Source organism: Diabrotica undecimpunctata, chromosome 7, assembly GCF_040954645.1.
Source record: "Diabrotica undecimpunctata isolate CICGRU chromosome 7, icDiaUnde3, whole genome shotgun sequence".
Taxonomy (NCBI): Eukaryota; Metazoa; Arthropoda; class Insecta; order Coleoptera; family Chrysomelidae; genus Diabrotica; species Diabrotica undecimpunctata.
Genome location: NC_092809.1, coordinates 104,517,706 through 104,534,491, shown reverse-complemented (window position 1 = coordinate 104,534,491; position 16,786 = coordinate 104,517,706). Strand labels below are relative to the sequence as shown.

General features: G+C 34.2%; 1 protein-coding gene across 1 annotated transcript in view; it reads right to left on the bottom strand.

Moving 5' to 3' along the window:
* LOC140446909 (beta-1,4-mannosyltransferase egh-like) overlaps nt 1-6,240 on the bottom strand; it is a 54,028-nt gene extending 47,788 nt beyond the window's left edge. Inside the window, exon 1 of the mRNA XM_072539498.1 lies at nt 5,586-6,240. Within this exon, the coding sequence (XP_072395599.1) occupies nt 5,586-5,900 (315 nt within the window). The 5' untranslated portion in view covers nt 5,901-6,240. The remainder of the gene's footprint in view (nt 1-5,585) is intronic.
* Nucleotides 6,241-16,786: the final 10,546 nt, after the last annotated feature.

The following is a 16,786-nucleotide window of genomic DNA, read 5'->3' as shown; positions in this document are numbered from 1 at the left end:
CAAGAATATTGCTTGGAGAGTACCTGAGGCCAAAAAAAGAGAGGAAGACCAAGAAAGAAATTGAGAGATGTAGTGATGGAAGATGTCAGAGATATGGGAATCAGAGATTGGAAGCTGTTAGCTAATAATAGAAAACGATGGAAATTATCCATCCAGCAATGGGCCTAAAAGGCCTGTTAACGCTGTACATATCAATAAATTATCCATTTACAAGCAAGTACTGAGGCCAGTATGGGTATAATAGTGCCAACTCTGAGGCTGTACCAAAGCTAGTAATCCACATATTATCCAGAGATTTCAAAACAAAGTATTGAGAAACGTTGTTGGTGCTCCTTGGTATATCCGTAACAGTAACCACCACCAGGACCTGGGTATTGAAACTGTGATCGAAATAATCAAGTGAATAGCAGCAAGTCACGAGCAGAGGCTGCATAGTCATGTGAATGTCGAGGCAATCCAGCTTCTTGACAACACTGAACTAAAGAAAAGACTCATAAGGATAAAACCATTTGAGTTAGTGCTGTGAGGTTATTGCATGTTAGTTGAAGTGCATTGGTTGATAGATAAAATAAGAGTAAGCCATAGGGTAAGCCCTTAGATTTAAGTATTTGCTGTTTATTAAGTTAGGTCAGAAAATAACTGATAATTGGTCATTTGTGACCAGATCGCAGTATACAAACACCGCACAGGTGCACAAAAAAAACTAGTTGTAATTTTAGAGAAAGAGAAAAATTCTTGCTTATTAGGAGCTTTTTCATATTGTTAAATGCTGCTTTAGCTTGTTCTATTCTTCCTTAATTTCTGTGGTCTGTTCTAATTTTGCATTTACGTTAGTGTCAAAATATACGTAAGATTCTACATGGACAATTAGTATGTTGTTTATTCGTAACTATCGAGCAGGTTGCTGTTTTTTTGCTTATCACCATCCATTTTATCTTTTCGTTGAGGCTTAGGCCGTAATCTTTACTGACTGCATTAAGACCTAATAACCTCCAAAGCATGATATCTTATGTTATTAACAGACGGATGCTGAGAATTGCATGTATACAAAAAGTTACCAATGGTGGGGTACTTTTGCGCATGAGTAAACAAAAAGAACTACTTAGCATAATTAAAGAGAGAAAAATACAATACTTGGGTCATGTGCTGAGAGCTGAAAGATATGAATTACTCCAAATTAGATTGGAAGTAAAGTGCAGGGCAAAGAATAGTTGAAAGACGCCAGAACTCGTGGCTGAAAGAACTGAGGAGATGGTTTGACCGTCCATCCACAGAAATCTTTCGTATAGTAGTTTCCAAAGCTACAATTGCCATTTGGATCGCCAACCTTCGAAAGGAGGCGGCACAACAGGAAGAAGAACCTTCAAAGACTTTTATGTACACGCATTTCGCTCCATAAAAGATAGTGAATCTCTGACCGTTATTTCAGTATTAGTTTAAGAGTTATATTGTATAGAAAAATATATGTATCTTATGTAAAATTATTCTTAAAATGTAAATCCGGTTAACAGCATTGACAAGCACATTTTAAGGCTACACCTATCGATAAGATAAGGAACGTTGTTTAAACTTTATGAGTAAAGCTTATTCATTGTTTGGTATTAGTCAACCAGATATTGTTTTCGGTTGGTTAACATATTGTTGGTTTTTTCCTCTTTATTATATTGAAAGTTGATATTTATTACAAGGTGTTTGGTTTAGATAATCACCAAAAAACTTACTAAAATTAATTTATTGATGATAATCAGATCAATAAAAAAATACAAAAAAAGGAGATAAAACAACCCAATAAAATTTATTTTAAAAAAAGATTCTACATTAAAAAAATTTTAAAATGTTTACCATTCAGCTTATAGATTATCACTATATTATCGAAAACATAATATGTTATACGTATTAAGCTCGTATTGAGTTAGAAAATTCAAAGTGTATTAATGTAAGAAAGGAAAGATAGACAGAAATCAGCTGCGTTTCCCAGACGTTGACAGAAGCCAACGAAAACGAGGGTTTCGCAATTATCAACTTAACATAATCATATACAGTTCCTGGTCAATTGATTCTTCTTCTTCTCATTGCGCCGTCTTCTTTCGAAGGTTGGCGATCCAGATGGCAATTGTAGTTTTGGAAACTGCTGCGCGAAAGATCTCTGCGGATAAGCGGTCAAACCATCTCCTCATGTCTTTCAGCCACGAGTTCTGGCGTCTTCCTACTGATCTTTTGCCCTGTACTTTTCCTTTCAGTATAACTTGAAGTAATTCATATCTTTTGTCTCTTAACACATGACCCAAGTATTGCATTTTCCGCTCTTTGATTATTCTTAGTAATTCTTTTTGTTTACACATGCGAGAAAGTACCTCAACATTAGTAACTCTTTGTACCCATGGAATCCTCAACATTCGTCTGTATATATACATCTCAAAGGCATCTATTCTTTTTTCTCTTTCAGAGTCTATTGTCCAACTGTCACAGCCATACAGTAAGACAGAAAAAACGTAACATCTGATCATTCGGATTCTAAGCTGTAGGCTAAGGTCTGATCTTGTAAAAAATGTTTTCATGCTCATGAATGTTTTCCTTGCTTGTTCGATTCTTGATAAGATTTCTTCTTTTGTATTACACTGACTATTGATATTTGTTCCCAAATATTTTATGGAATTTACCTGTTCTATTATTTGACCCTTGGCGTACACCTGTTTATTGGTGTCTTTGAAAATACTAAAGTTTTAGTTTTGGAAACGTTTAGATGTAAACCGAACATTTCGCTGTGGTGAACTACCGCATTTATTATATTTTGTAGTTCTTGTGCGTTGCTTGCTATTAAGACGGTATCATCAGCATATCTGATGTTATCTATGCTGATTCCGTTAATCTTAATTCCGCCTTGGACCTCATCAATTGATTATACTGACCAAAATTTCACTTTTTTTTATTTTAATCGTATTTTGAAAGTATGTTCACTTGCATACTAAGGTGGTAAATAGGTTGCATAACCATTGGGTACATAGTTACGTAGAAAATGGAATACATTTTTCTTAGAATTGTCAAAAATTTACAGATTTGTGGTTATTTTGTTTAAAATTTTTATCAGTAAGTATTGACATTATTACATAATAGTGTTACTTTTGATTTTGTTTAATTCTTAATCATAAAACATGACGATTACTCTTGGATTGGAATTTTTAGATAATCAAATCTAAATATCTTAAGATAGAAAGTTGAGAAAATCTCGTCCACTACTGCTCTAGTAGAGATTACAGCATTTAGTCAGAGAGTTGTAACGTCAGTTCGGAAGGGTCGATGTGGCAAAAAACCTTCAGTCACCCCCAGGGCGCAACGAATTTTAAAAAATTTTGCTGTAACACACAGAAGGATCCCATAGAGATTTCAGAAATAAGTTGGAAGAAGCAGAATGCTCATTATAGGTGGCCACCGTACGCCGAAATTTGTATGACATGGGCTTCAAATGTCACAGACCTGCTAAGAAGCCAAAACTATCACCACAAATGCTCAAATAACGCTTAGCTTGGGCCAAGACTAATCTATTGATGATTGGCGTAAGGTAAATTATTACAAATCATTTTATTTTACCACTTTATAATTGTCATTCACATTCACAGATTTGCTTCAGCGATGAAGCCACATTTCAAATTATGGTTGACAAGGCCCAGTTTGTCCGAAGACGTCAAGAGGAAAAATATGAAAAGGGGTGTGTAATTATTACAATTAAACATCCCATCTCAGTAATGATATGGTCGCTGATTAGTGGCAAATGTATGGGACGTTTGCATGTCGTAGAGGGAACCATAAGACAAGACCAATATAAAAGAGTTTTGCAGAAAAGATTGGTTCCACAAGTGAATGAATGGTTTGGTAACAGCCTTAAGATATTTATGCAGGATGGAGCACTTTCTCATATGGCTAAAAGTCTTAAAAAGTTTTTGTTAGAACAAGATCATGGAACGGCCACTCGTCAGACATGAACTCCATTGAAAATGTCTGGGAGTATCTAAAAACAGAATTAGCCAAAGAAATAATCACCAACAAGTTTCAGTTGATAAAAAGAATCATTTTCCATTGGAATCACACCGAAAATTTAAAAGAAATCGCAGGAAAATGCATTAACAGGATGCCTAAGAGAGTGGGTGCACTGCTTAAAGCCAAGGGTGGCTTAACAAAATATTAATCTTATACTTAATTGTAATGTTATACTTACTTATAGCTAACATAGTTATAATTATAATTGATTATAAAACACAGAAAACGAGAATTTGCTAGAAGTGGAGCCATTATCAAGAGGGATATGATTCCGTACGAGTTCGCGGTCTCAATCTGCCTACTCCCCTCACTTGTGACGTACCAGTATAGTGTTCTGTAGAAATACAAGAACCATCAAACGGCACTCAGTCTCAATCTGCCTACTCCTCAGTGTCGAGTGACGACCGTCACACTCTGTCTAGCTGCTTTTATACTCTCAGTATGCCAGCGGTTGCCATGTTGCTGGCATTCGTTTAGCGTCATCGCGCGTGATTAAGCTGTTAAGCCGTTTTTAATTTCGATGGCTTCACGAATGATTCTCGATTTTAAGGAGCGGATGGGAGCGATGGTTTTTGTTTTTTCCAAATCTATTTTGTGGGTGGTCTGAATATAAATTGTCTGTAAATACGGTTATGGATTCGTTGGTTTGTCTGTCCTATGTATGTACGTTTGCAGCTGGAACAAGGTGTCTCGTAGACACCATGGTCTTCATTGGGGATTTGGTCTTTTATGGATCTGACGAGAATGGCCAACTTAGAGTAAGTATTGAAGATAGTTTTAATGTTAAGAGGGTTAAGAGTTCTACTGATCTTGCAAATGACACCTTTAATAAAAGCTAGACAGATTTTGGGTTGATCCGGCGGAAAGGTTTCTTTTTTGGATGGAATGGGGCTTGGATGTTTTTGAATGCTCCTATTGATTTGGATTTTGTGGTAGCCGTTTTGTAAGAGTGTTTGCCTTATTGAATTGATTTCGGATGATCTGTAATTTTCGTCGCTTAGTCTTACGGGACGGGAAACAAGAGTATTGATAACTGAATTGAGTTGGTTAGGGTGATGATGTGACTAGACATTGAGATAACGGTTTGTATGAGTGGGTATTCGGTACACGGAATGGGAAAAACTGTGAGGTGGGTTTTTATGAATAAGAACATCAAGGAATGGCAAAGACGCTTCAGACTCAACTTCCATCATAAATTGAATACTGGGATTTATTCAATTCAGTTGGGAGAGAAAGAGATCTAATGTGTCTTTACCATGAGGTCAAATGACAAAGGTATCATCAACGTATCGTAACCAGCAGGTGGGCTTGAGATTTGATGAGGACAGGGCTGCTGTTTCGAAATTTTCCATGTAGATATTAGCTATTACGGGAGAGAGGGAGATTCCATTGAAGTACCTTTGATTTGACGATAGAAATGATTTTGGAATGAAAACTAGACCATATATACACAGAAACTCCTAAATATTATATAAACATATGTTATTGGAAAATAAACTTTTAAGTTATTAGTCAAAGTTAATACTAAACAAATTTTAATCTAAACTTACCAGTTCAGGATAATCTCCTCTTGTCACAACTCTAAAACACAAAAACGGTGCTTGCAAAAGGTCTCCATTTAACGTCAACTTCTCTCGAAATTGATTAAAATACAAAAGCCCTGTTATTACAAAAAGCAACTGAGGAAATCCCAGTAATGGTAAAACACTTAATATGTACAAAACTGTGGATGGTATATAACCATACTCTTTCCAAGGATCGATGTTTGTACTGGGTTGCGTTATAAACACGTAAGTAAAAGCAAACAACGCAAAAAAGGCACAGCAATGAACAATGTGTTTAATTTGTGACGATAATATTTCCATATTTTAGTTTGTGTCTATTTCAATTTTTATCAGTATTAAGATTACTCTCTTTTCATTACTACACTTTTTAATGCAAAGATTTACATATAACATGTAAATAATTCGAAATCAAATCAAAAAACGGAAACTGATTTGAGGTAAGTTTAATATAAAGATAACATGCCTAAAAATACCTTTTATAGATCAATAAAATTTAAACAAAAGTACTACACAAGCTAAATTAAACACGGATTTTACAATATTAGTCAACGTTTAGTTTTTCACTTCTATCGATACATTATTCGACAGAGTTTTTATGTACATATTTAACAAACCTATGTCAACCATGAAGCGACTGAGGTGTGTCAGTTATTTAAAAAATGATAAAAAGATAATAAGTACAATAAAAATCACAATGACGTAAAAATATATTTATTTTCTTAATACACTGCTGCACAAAAAAGAAACGCCATCATCTTTTTGCTTAAGATTTTAGCATTCATATGAAACTTATGCGACTGAATGAAACTTAACCACCAAAAATTATTAAAGGATCGTTGTGGATGTTATTTAGAATCCTTTATTGAACTTTTACAATACTTTTATTTTCTTGAGCTCCATAACAACCCTTAGCAACAACCCCTTGATAACCATGGTCATCATTCAATCTTCGCTTATCCACTGCTGGACATAGATCTCCCTCATAATTTTCCATCTATTTCGATCTTGTGCCTCTTGCATCCAATTCCTATGAGAAGGTTTTAGATCGTCAGTCCAACGTGTTGGTGGACGACCTCGGCTTCGGTAGGCATCATCTCTTGGTCTCCATTCTAGTGTCCGCTTTGTCCATCTATTATCTGTCATTCGAGCCACGTGACCTGCCCAGTTCTATTTCAGTGTTGCTACTCTCTCTACTGCATTAGCCACTCCTGTTCTTTGTCGTAGCTGGAGATTTGGGAACTTGTCTCGTAGTGAAACGCCCAACATAGCACGCTCCATCGCCCTTTGACACACACGGATCTTTTGAACTGTTCTCCTTGTCATGGTCAACGTTTCCGCACCGTAAGTTAACACAGGCAAAACACACTGATTAAACGTTTTTCTTTTAAGGCCTATTGGTATATCAGACGATTTGAAAATATGTTTCAGCTTGCCGAAGGCTGTCCAAGTCAGTCTTATACGACAGAGAAGCTCAACAGTTTAGTTATCTTTTCCTATGCGAATCTCATGACCTAGGTATTTATAGGCCATTAAATGGTCTATGGATCTTGTTCCTACGCATATATCTTCGCCGACTACAAGATTTGTCATCATCTGGGTTTTAGATATATTTATTTTCAGTCCCCCTTCTAGCGAGGAAAGGTAGAGCTGATTTAAATGTTCTTTGGCCTCATCTATCCTATCAGCTATTAGTACAATATCATCTGCAAACCTTAGATGGCTAAGCTTTTCTCCGTTTATGTTTATGCCCTTGTCGGTCAGTTTTGCCCTTTTACATATATATTCCAAAAGCGTAGTGAACAGTTTCGGCGATATGGTGTCCCCCTGGCGTATTCCACATTGTATCGGGAATTTCTGGGTTTGATGATCACCCACTCTAACACTGGCTGTTGCGTTTTGGTATATGTGTTTAATTATATTTATATACCGATAGTCAATTCGGCATTCTGTCAAGGCTTTCATCATTTTTTGTTGATTTACGGTGTCGAATGCCTTTTCATAGTCGACAAATATTAAAGCTAGTGGATTATTATATTCAGTGCATTTTCTATAAGACTTTTTATTACCAGTAGGTGATAGTTTGTTCCATAGCCTTTTCTAAAACCCGCCTGCTCTATGGGCTGATAAAATTCCAATTTATTTTCTAGTCGTTTCGTAATTATTTTTGTAAATAGTTTATAAATATGTGAAAGTAAACTTATGGGCCTGTACTTCCTGAGGTCGGTAGCATCCCCTTTTTTATGAAGTATGATAATTTCTGCGTTATACTACTGGGTTGGTGTTATTGCTTCCTGCAAACATCTAGTAAATAGTTTGGCAAGGACCTGCCATAATCTTTTTCCAGCCACTTTCAAGGCATCTGCCACTAGTTCATCGCCCACGGGGACTTTTTTTTCATTTCTTGTACTGACCTTCGAACTTCATTGGGTGTTACGTCCGGTAAAATTTTAGATCCCTGATTGATTATCTTTGGTAATGATCCACTCCGGTTACATTGCTGTTCTTTGTATAGTTGTCTATAAAAACTCTCTATCGTGTTTATAATTTGAACTCTGTCCTCAATGATTTGCCCCTGTTCATTTCTTAATTTGTGGACGTTTTTTCTTCCAATGGACATGCTCTGTCTGAGTACTTTTAAGCTTTTGTTTTCTTCTATTACTCTAGGTATTTCCATCGTATTGTATCGTCTCAGATCTTTTCTAACTCCCTTTTTAATTTTCCTATTCAAAATTCTTAGTTCATTTTGGTTATGATCCTGATTTTCCCTGAGTTTTCTTCTTTCCTCTAGAAGCTGTTTTGTGTTGTGGCTTAATTTTTTGTTATTGTTTTCAGGACGAGGACAGTATTTCTTTTCAGCTTCTTTCAATATTTGAGTAATATTATTGTTCATTTCATTGATTCTGATATTCTCTAAGTTGTGTGTATCCAAACTAGTCTTAATATTTTCTTCGTAAAGTGTTATATCTTCTGGGAACAGCCACCTTCCACTTTTCTTTTTGAGGATCATTTTTGTTCTTTCAACTTCAGTTTTAAAAGTGGTTTTTGCTCTAATTAGTCTATGGTCGCTCCCTGTTGAAAATTTATTCAATACTGTTACATCCTGAACAATATCTTTCCGATTTGATATTATGAAATCAACCTCATTTTTTGTTCTTTGGTTCGGACTCTTCCATGTCCACTTACGTTGGGGTTTCTTTCCGAAGAATGATTTCATCACAAAGAGATTTTCCTGATGTAAGAAGTCAAGAAGCCTGTTACCTCTCTCATTTCTCTCACCAAATCCAAAGTTTCCCATAGCAGATTCTGCATCATCTTGTTTGAATCCCAATTTGGCGTTAAAATCTCCAATTATCTGTGTAATGTGTAATGTGTTGTTGAAGTTTGTATAGCTGCTCTGATATCTTCATAAAATTGATCAACTTCCTCATCCGGGTGGCTCGTAGTTGGTGCGTAAGCCTGTATAATTTTAAGTTTGTATCTTGGGTTTAATTTAAAAATAAGATAAATGACTCTGGTACATATACTTTTTATTGTGATTATGTTTGGTGCCCATTTTTTATGGATTAAAAAACCCACTCCTCCAACAGATGAATCTTACCATGAATCTTAATAGAGACAACCACTGGTAGTAATTCTTAAATCTACACCCCCTTCGAACAAGGTTGTAACTCATTTTTAGCGATTTTACAGGAGAGGCAAAAATGAAAACATGTATTTTTAATAATTTGTAGCGAAATCATTAAACTCTTTTACACCAATGCGAAACGATATTTAAAACATAATGAGGGATTACTTTTAGATGTGTGGTTTGTAATTTTATTAATTATTAAAAATCTTGAGTTTGATTGAGATACAACCTTGAGATTAAACATGGCTCTTCGCAGAAAAGATTGTAACTCACTTAACAACCATTTTACACCCTCGGTGTTAATTATTTTTTCCGTTTTACCGTTGAAAGGTTGCATGTTTTAAGTTATTAGCAATGTAAATAAGAGAAAATTAGTTTTTGTGGTATATTTAAATAAAATATCAACTCGTAGTTTTCACAATTTTAATTGGAACTTATAAATTTTACAAAAAACAACAATAGTCTACCACTACGAACAAAATAATCACTATGAACCACAAATCACCAGTGGTCTGTGCTATGAACAAAATAAAATATTTATCTCAAATTTTTATTCATAAATTTTCAAAATAACTGTCAAACTTAGTGTGAATTTTGGGATTCTCCTCGAAAAATATTAATTTTTGGATGTTTTCTGAAGATATTAAGATTGTGCTAACTAATTATTAATCTTCTCGAGATTTGGCATGTCAATGTCAATGTGAAATAAAAGTAAGCTCTAAGTGAAATAAAAATGTTTTCAACAGGGATCGGACCAGAATCAAGTGATTTTCAGTACCCTACAGTGCAACTGTAATGCAGAACGAGCCTACAAACCTAATACATCCGTATTACTAAGTAAGTCAAACAAATACTCAAGATACACCATTGTCCCCTCAAATCAACCAATAGTCAACCAAATGATAATTACCAACAATATCAGGTACAACCAGTAGTTGTCCAGCAAACCAACTTTTCTAATTCTACATCAAACTCTCAAGCTAACTTGAACTTAAAAAACAATCCAGAAACACATAATGAATATGATTCGATGTTAGATGAAGAACATGAAGACTCTCAAAATAATAAACACCCATAGCAAACAATAAGATCAAAAAGAAAAAGTCCTGAACGTCAAGATTCAAAAGAAGAAGAAGCTCCAATTACACTCTCAAATAGGTTTTAGCAACTTCCACAGGAAAACTCAGTAAATGATCCGAATAACAATCCACCATTCTCAAAACCCCCTCCAATTTTTATATATGGCGTGAATGACTATAGTAAAATGATAGATAATTTAGCTCAAGCAGTAGAAGTAGAAACTTATTTTACTAAAGTCTTAACAAACAACACAATAAAAATTTTACCAAAGACACCTGAATCCTACAGAAAACTAATACATCACGTACGAGAGGAAAATATCGTCCACCATACATACCAACCTAAGGAAGACAGAGCATACAGAGCAGTTATTCATGATCCACATTACTCCTTTACGACAGAAGAAATAAAAGCGGAAATCCAGAAAGAGGGTCATAAGGTAAGGAATGTTAAAAATGTCAGACACAGATTGAGCCGTGAACCATTACCATTATTTTTTGTGGACCTAGTGCCTTAAGCGAACAACAAAGAAGTATTTGAACAAAAGTATATACAACATTGTAAAATAAGTGTAGAACCATCGAGAATTAAAAGAAATATACCACAATGTACACGATGTCAAGAATATGGTCACACTAAAACGTACTGTGCAAAACCATATAATTGCGTAAAATGCGCTGGATCACACAACACAAAGGACTGCAATAAACCAAAAAACACGCCAGCAACTTGCACTAACTGCAACGGAGACCATTCTTCTAATTACAGAGGATGTTTTGTTTATCGTGACCTACTTAATGTCAGATAGCATGACAAATCAAAACAAATCACCACTCAAAATTTAGTCAACAATCCCAATGTAAATATACCTACCCAACATCATGCTCACAATTTCAACAGAATCAGTTATAGAGATGCTACCATTGGAAACATAAATGCAGATAACAAAAATAACAACAATGAATTAGCAGATAAACTATTAAATTTCCTAAACGAATTCAAAAATATGTTCTCTCAACTCTAAAACCAAAATGGCATGATTTTAACTATGTTAACTACAGTCATTACCAAAATAACAAAATAGTTTTCAAGTCACTACGAATTGCGTCGTGCAATGCTAATGGCATTTCAAACCATATATTAGAAATATCACTGTTTTAAAAATAGACATTCTATTAATATCTGTAAGCCATGCCACACAAAGAACAGTTATTAAGATACCTTACTATACTGTGTATTATTCAAACCATCCAGACGGAGGAGCACATGCAGGTTCTGCCGTTATTATTAAATCAAAAATCAAACACTATGCAGTCCAACCTTATATTATGGAAAAAATTCAAGCAGCAATCATTAAAATAAAAAAAAACACCTCCCTCAGTGTATTATCAATCTACAGCCCACCTAGATATCCAATTTCAAGCGAAGAGTATTATGATTTTATACAAACTCTTGGATCCAAATTCATAGTAGCAGAAGACTGGAATGCCAAACACACCACATGGGGTTTCAGATTAATCACGCCTAAAGGTCGAGCATTAATGAATATCATCAATTAAAATAACTTAAGATATTTATCTATGGGAGAACCCACATACTGGCCTACGGATGCCAACAAAATTCCAGATTTGATAGATTTTACTGTAACAAAAGAAGAACACCACCACCCAAACTCACAACTAAGGAAACAAACTGGGATGTTTTCCAAAATTCTGTAAATACAAAAATTAGACTAGATATTAGGATAAAAGAAAACCAAGATGTAGAGAAAGCAGTAAATTATTTAACAACAGTTTTACAAACAACAGGATGGGAGGCAATACCACAGCGCCAAAGAAGTGTGCAAGAAAACCATAATATCCTCCCCATATAACAAAACTGGTAGCAGAAAAAGAAGAGCTCGACTCATACGGCAACAAACGAGAAATCCACTAAATAAAACGTACCTTCACAGGATAAGTCATATACTAAATAAAGCATTACATAAAGAAAAAAACGACTCTTTCCAGTTGTATGTTTCGAACCTCTCACATGAACACCATTATATGGAAAGCTACAAAAAAATTAAACGACCGACAATAACAAATTCACCTTTAAGAAAAACAGATAGGACCTGGGCCCGCACAAATGCAGAAAAAACAACAGTATTCGGAGAGCATCTTGCAACTGTATTCGCAGCCTCAGATACTAATATCGATGAAGGTGATGATATAATAATATACCTCGAAACTCCATGTCAACTATCTCTTTCTCTGAAAACATTTACTCCGACAGAGGTTCGACAACAAACAAAAATTCTAAATCCTAAGAAAGCTCCTGGCTATGATTATCTCCTAACAGGAGAATTACTTCAGAAGCTACCGAGAAAAGCAGTGGTGTTATTAACAATAATATACAACAGCATACTACGTCTTCGATACTTTCCAATACAATGGAAATTTGCTCAAGTTACTATGATTCTGAAACCTGGTAAGCCCGCAACGCAAGCAAATTAATATTGCAATATAAGCCACTCCCAATAATGTCGAAAGTATTAGAAAGCTACAATTACATAATATCGAGCAAGTTGTTCCCATAAACGAAATTATACCACAACACCAATTCGGATTTAGACGTGAACGCTCAACCATCCAACAATGCCACAGAATAGTAAATATAATTAAAACAACTCTCGAAGAGAAAAAGTTTTGCGCTGGAGTGTCTCTAGATATAAAACAGGCATTTAATAGAGTATGGCATGAATGTCTCCTCTACAAACTGAAATTACACCTAACAGACCAACTATACTTTATACTAAAATCATATCTTACTGACCGTTACTTCAAAGTTACAATTGAAGACAGCTACTTAAATTACGTACCAAATATCTGGCGTACCTCAGGGTAGCGTTTTGGGCTCATTTCTGTATCTGATATTTACAGCAGACGTTCCAATCAGCAATGAAACCTTCTTGCTACATTTCCGATGACACAGGAATCTTGGCAGTGGATGTCGACCCTAAAGTAGCATCACAAAAAGTACAAAATCATTTAGATCAATTACAAAACTGGATTAAGCGATGGAAGTTCAGTGTTAATGCTAGCAAATCAGTACAAATTAGTTTTACAACAAGAAAACCTACGTATGCACAAGTTTATATTAATAATACTCCCATTCCTATAAAACCAGTTGTCAAATACTTGGGATTGCACCTGGATAAAAAATTCTAAAATTGCTGCATATATACCAATCATTAATCCGAAGTAAACTGGATTATGGTGCAATATGCTATTTAATTGCGAGTAATTATATTCTTAAAAAACTAGACATTATACAAAACACATATTTAAGATTTATTCTGGGTGCTTACCGAACTAGTCCTGTTTCAAGTTTTCAGGTTATCCTAGATGAATCTCCCCTATCAATACTCTTCCAACCCTAATAACACAAACTATATACTTCTATAACAAAATATATCCATATATTCATTGCTATCAACAAATTAAATATCCACCCCTTAAAGAACGTTTAACGAGATATGGTTTTGACATGGAGCAGCTGACACATTCTTATCCTACACAACGAACTATACCTCCCTGGACTATCAATTTTTCCATTATTGATATGTCCCTCACGGCCTATCCAAAGAGTACCACAAATCCCATAATCATTAACAAATTATATCAAGAACGGATATCAGAATACACTGGTTATAACAAGATTTTTACTGATGCGTCAAGAACTGAAAACGGACATGCAGCGGCCTTTATTCTAGGAAAGTCTGAATATGCAGTTCGCATCCCTCAATTCTGCAGCATTTTCAGGGGAGAAGCAATCGCCATTTTAAAAGCATTAGACATGTGTAAGAGTCAAGCAAGCTCAAACTTTCTTATCATTACTGACACTTTATCTGTTCTTCAGAGCTTAAGGCAAATATATCCAGTACATGCTATCCTGCAACAAATACAATAAGCACCTTATCACTTACAAAACAGACACGTCAACGTTAAATTTCTCTGGGTGCTATCACATACAAATATCGAAGAAAATGAAAAAGTAGATAAATTAGCAAAGAAAGCTGCTACTGACCACCAAACTGAAATAATGACTACAATTCCATTCAGTGATATCCAGCTCATTATTAAACAGCACTGTATAAAAAATTGGCAACAAATGTGGAATTCTACTACGGCTAACCTTAAAAACGTTAAAACTAGGATTGGCACTAAACTACAATTTCCAGAAAACAGAAGGCAACAGGTGATTATCAACCGACTAAGAATTGGACATACAGCGTTAATTCACCAGCATCTCATGACAAAAGAACTACCACCTGAATGTTCCTATTGTGAATGTCCAATAACTGTTCAACATATCTTGATTGAATGTCCTCTTTATTCCTACGAAAGAGCCATCAACAACGTACCAGAAGAAGCAAAGAAACTTAAAGATATTTTAAACTGTAATGTATCAAATACAATCAAATTCCTTAAGGACATAACGTTTGTTACACAAAATTTATATTATATGTATCATTTTGTAATTTGGTAATTTATTATTTGTAATTTAATACGCAATTTGTAATTAGTATATTTAATAACAACTGTACAATATATAAAATACGCTAATAATCTTTAATGGTTGATGCGGAAATTCTAAATAATATTAAAAAAACTTACATGGACAACGCACATTAAAACTAAACGAAAACAACTAGATCTTAAACTAAAAAATATGATCTGGCTATTTAACAAAAGGTCTCAGTTATCTATTGAAAATCAACTGCTTCTGTACAAAGCTATACTTATATCGATGGCGTCACGACAAAAAGGCATAAGCGCCAAAATTTATAAATTTATGTTTTGGTATCAAAATAAAATACATTTTACGTCTTATCGACTATTAAAATGACGCAGCTGTAAAAAATTCCAACTCGACTAAAACAAGCTTTGAATTTTCTAACCGCCAAACGAGTTTCTTATAAGATGAGACACCGAAATCAGTAAGCGCAAGATCCGTAGTGGAAGGTGGTGCTTACGACTTGGGTCTGAAAACGTGGTTATATCAATAAGGTAAACAATAATTTGAAATATTATTAATATTTAATGTTTTGTTAAGCGTTTAGTTAGATTATTTATCTTGAGAAATCATAATATAGGTACCATAAGAATGTACAATTTTACCGACTGTCGGTTAGGCCTTTTCAGGAAAAATTTTTTCGTTTATCTAACCGCCATTGGGCCATTTAAAATACACTATGACTTAGATTTGCTATAGAAAACTTACTACTTAACCGACTTAAATAAGGTTTGAACCTAAATAAAGTATATATTGACTTTGTTGTATAGTTTTCTTTTTTTTTAATTTTAAAGTTATATTTTGCTAGTAATATTATTTTAAAAAACTAACATTTGAATGGCGCTTACTTCTTTTTTTTAATGGTTTTTAGAATGGTTTCTCGGGGGCACAAAATAATGAATCTTGCATTGCAATCCATTGGGGAAGATCAGGAAAGCAATGTGCAGGAATCCAGCGGAAATAATAAAAACCATGGTTCATTTTCCACTGAAAATGAGGTCCTCATTGAAGCGCTAAAGCATGATGTTCTTTTAGAGCCTGTACTTAAAGACCATGAACAAGAACTCCAAATGCCTAGTTCTATTCTAGATGATGATGCCATTGTGGATTTCAGTTTTCCTCTAAGTCCAAATTTGAATATTGACAGCCGTTTATTTTCGAATATTGATGAAACTGCCGAAGAAGAGACTGATTTATTAACCTGTGATAAGAAGCTTGTACCTTACTCAGATAGTGATGATACTGATGATAGTAGTAATAATGCCGCAATAGTATTTAGTTCATTAGTTGATGATAAGATAGGTTGTAATGATTTTATACAACAAAATGATTCTTTAAACTCCGAATCAGATTCATCATCCTTGACAGTATTTTTTAAAAATGAGACTGAAATTGACAGCATTAGTTCTAGCTCATCACCTGGTTCAATTTTCTGTTATATCGGTCCTTCGTTTCTATTAGTTTTTTTTTGTTATTGATAAATGTTATTTTCTGTTATCAAATTTTGATTTGTATTTTATTTCTATTAGTTTTATAATACAACTTACTTAGTTATCAATGTAGAAAAAATGGTACGTTTGAATAGTTTTTGTTGTTTTTTACTTAATATAACTTGATAATTATAATATATTAACTTTATTTTTGTATTTTTTTACACAAATATAACTCTAAGGAACTCATAAATATATTATTGTGTATTGTTTAATTTGTATTATTTTTACTTAATTGTTATGCTTTAAAATGAAAAGATTTATTCTCCATTTTTGTTATAATTCCGTAAAATTAAAAGGCGTACAAGTTCCTAAGCGACATTTTTTGATCAAAATACTTTTTTCCAAATATGGTAACCGCCTTTCAAAAAGGCTTAAACACCACAGAACCTAACATTAAAGGCGTAAGCACCAAAATGTTAAATATCTCA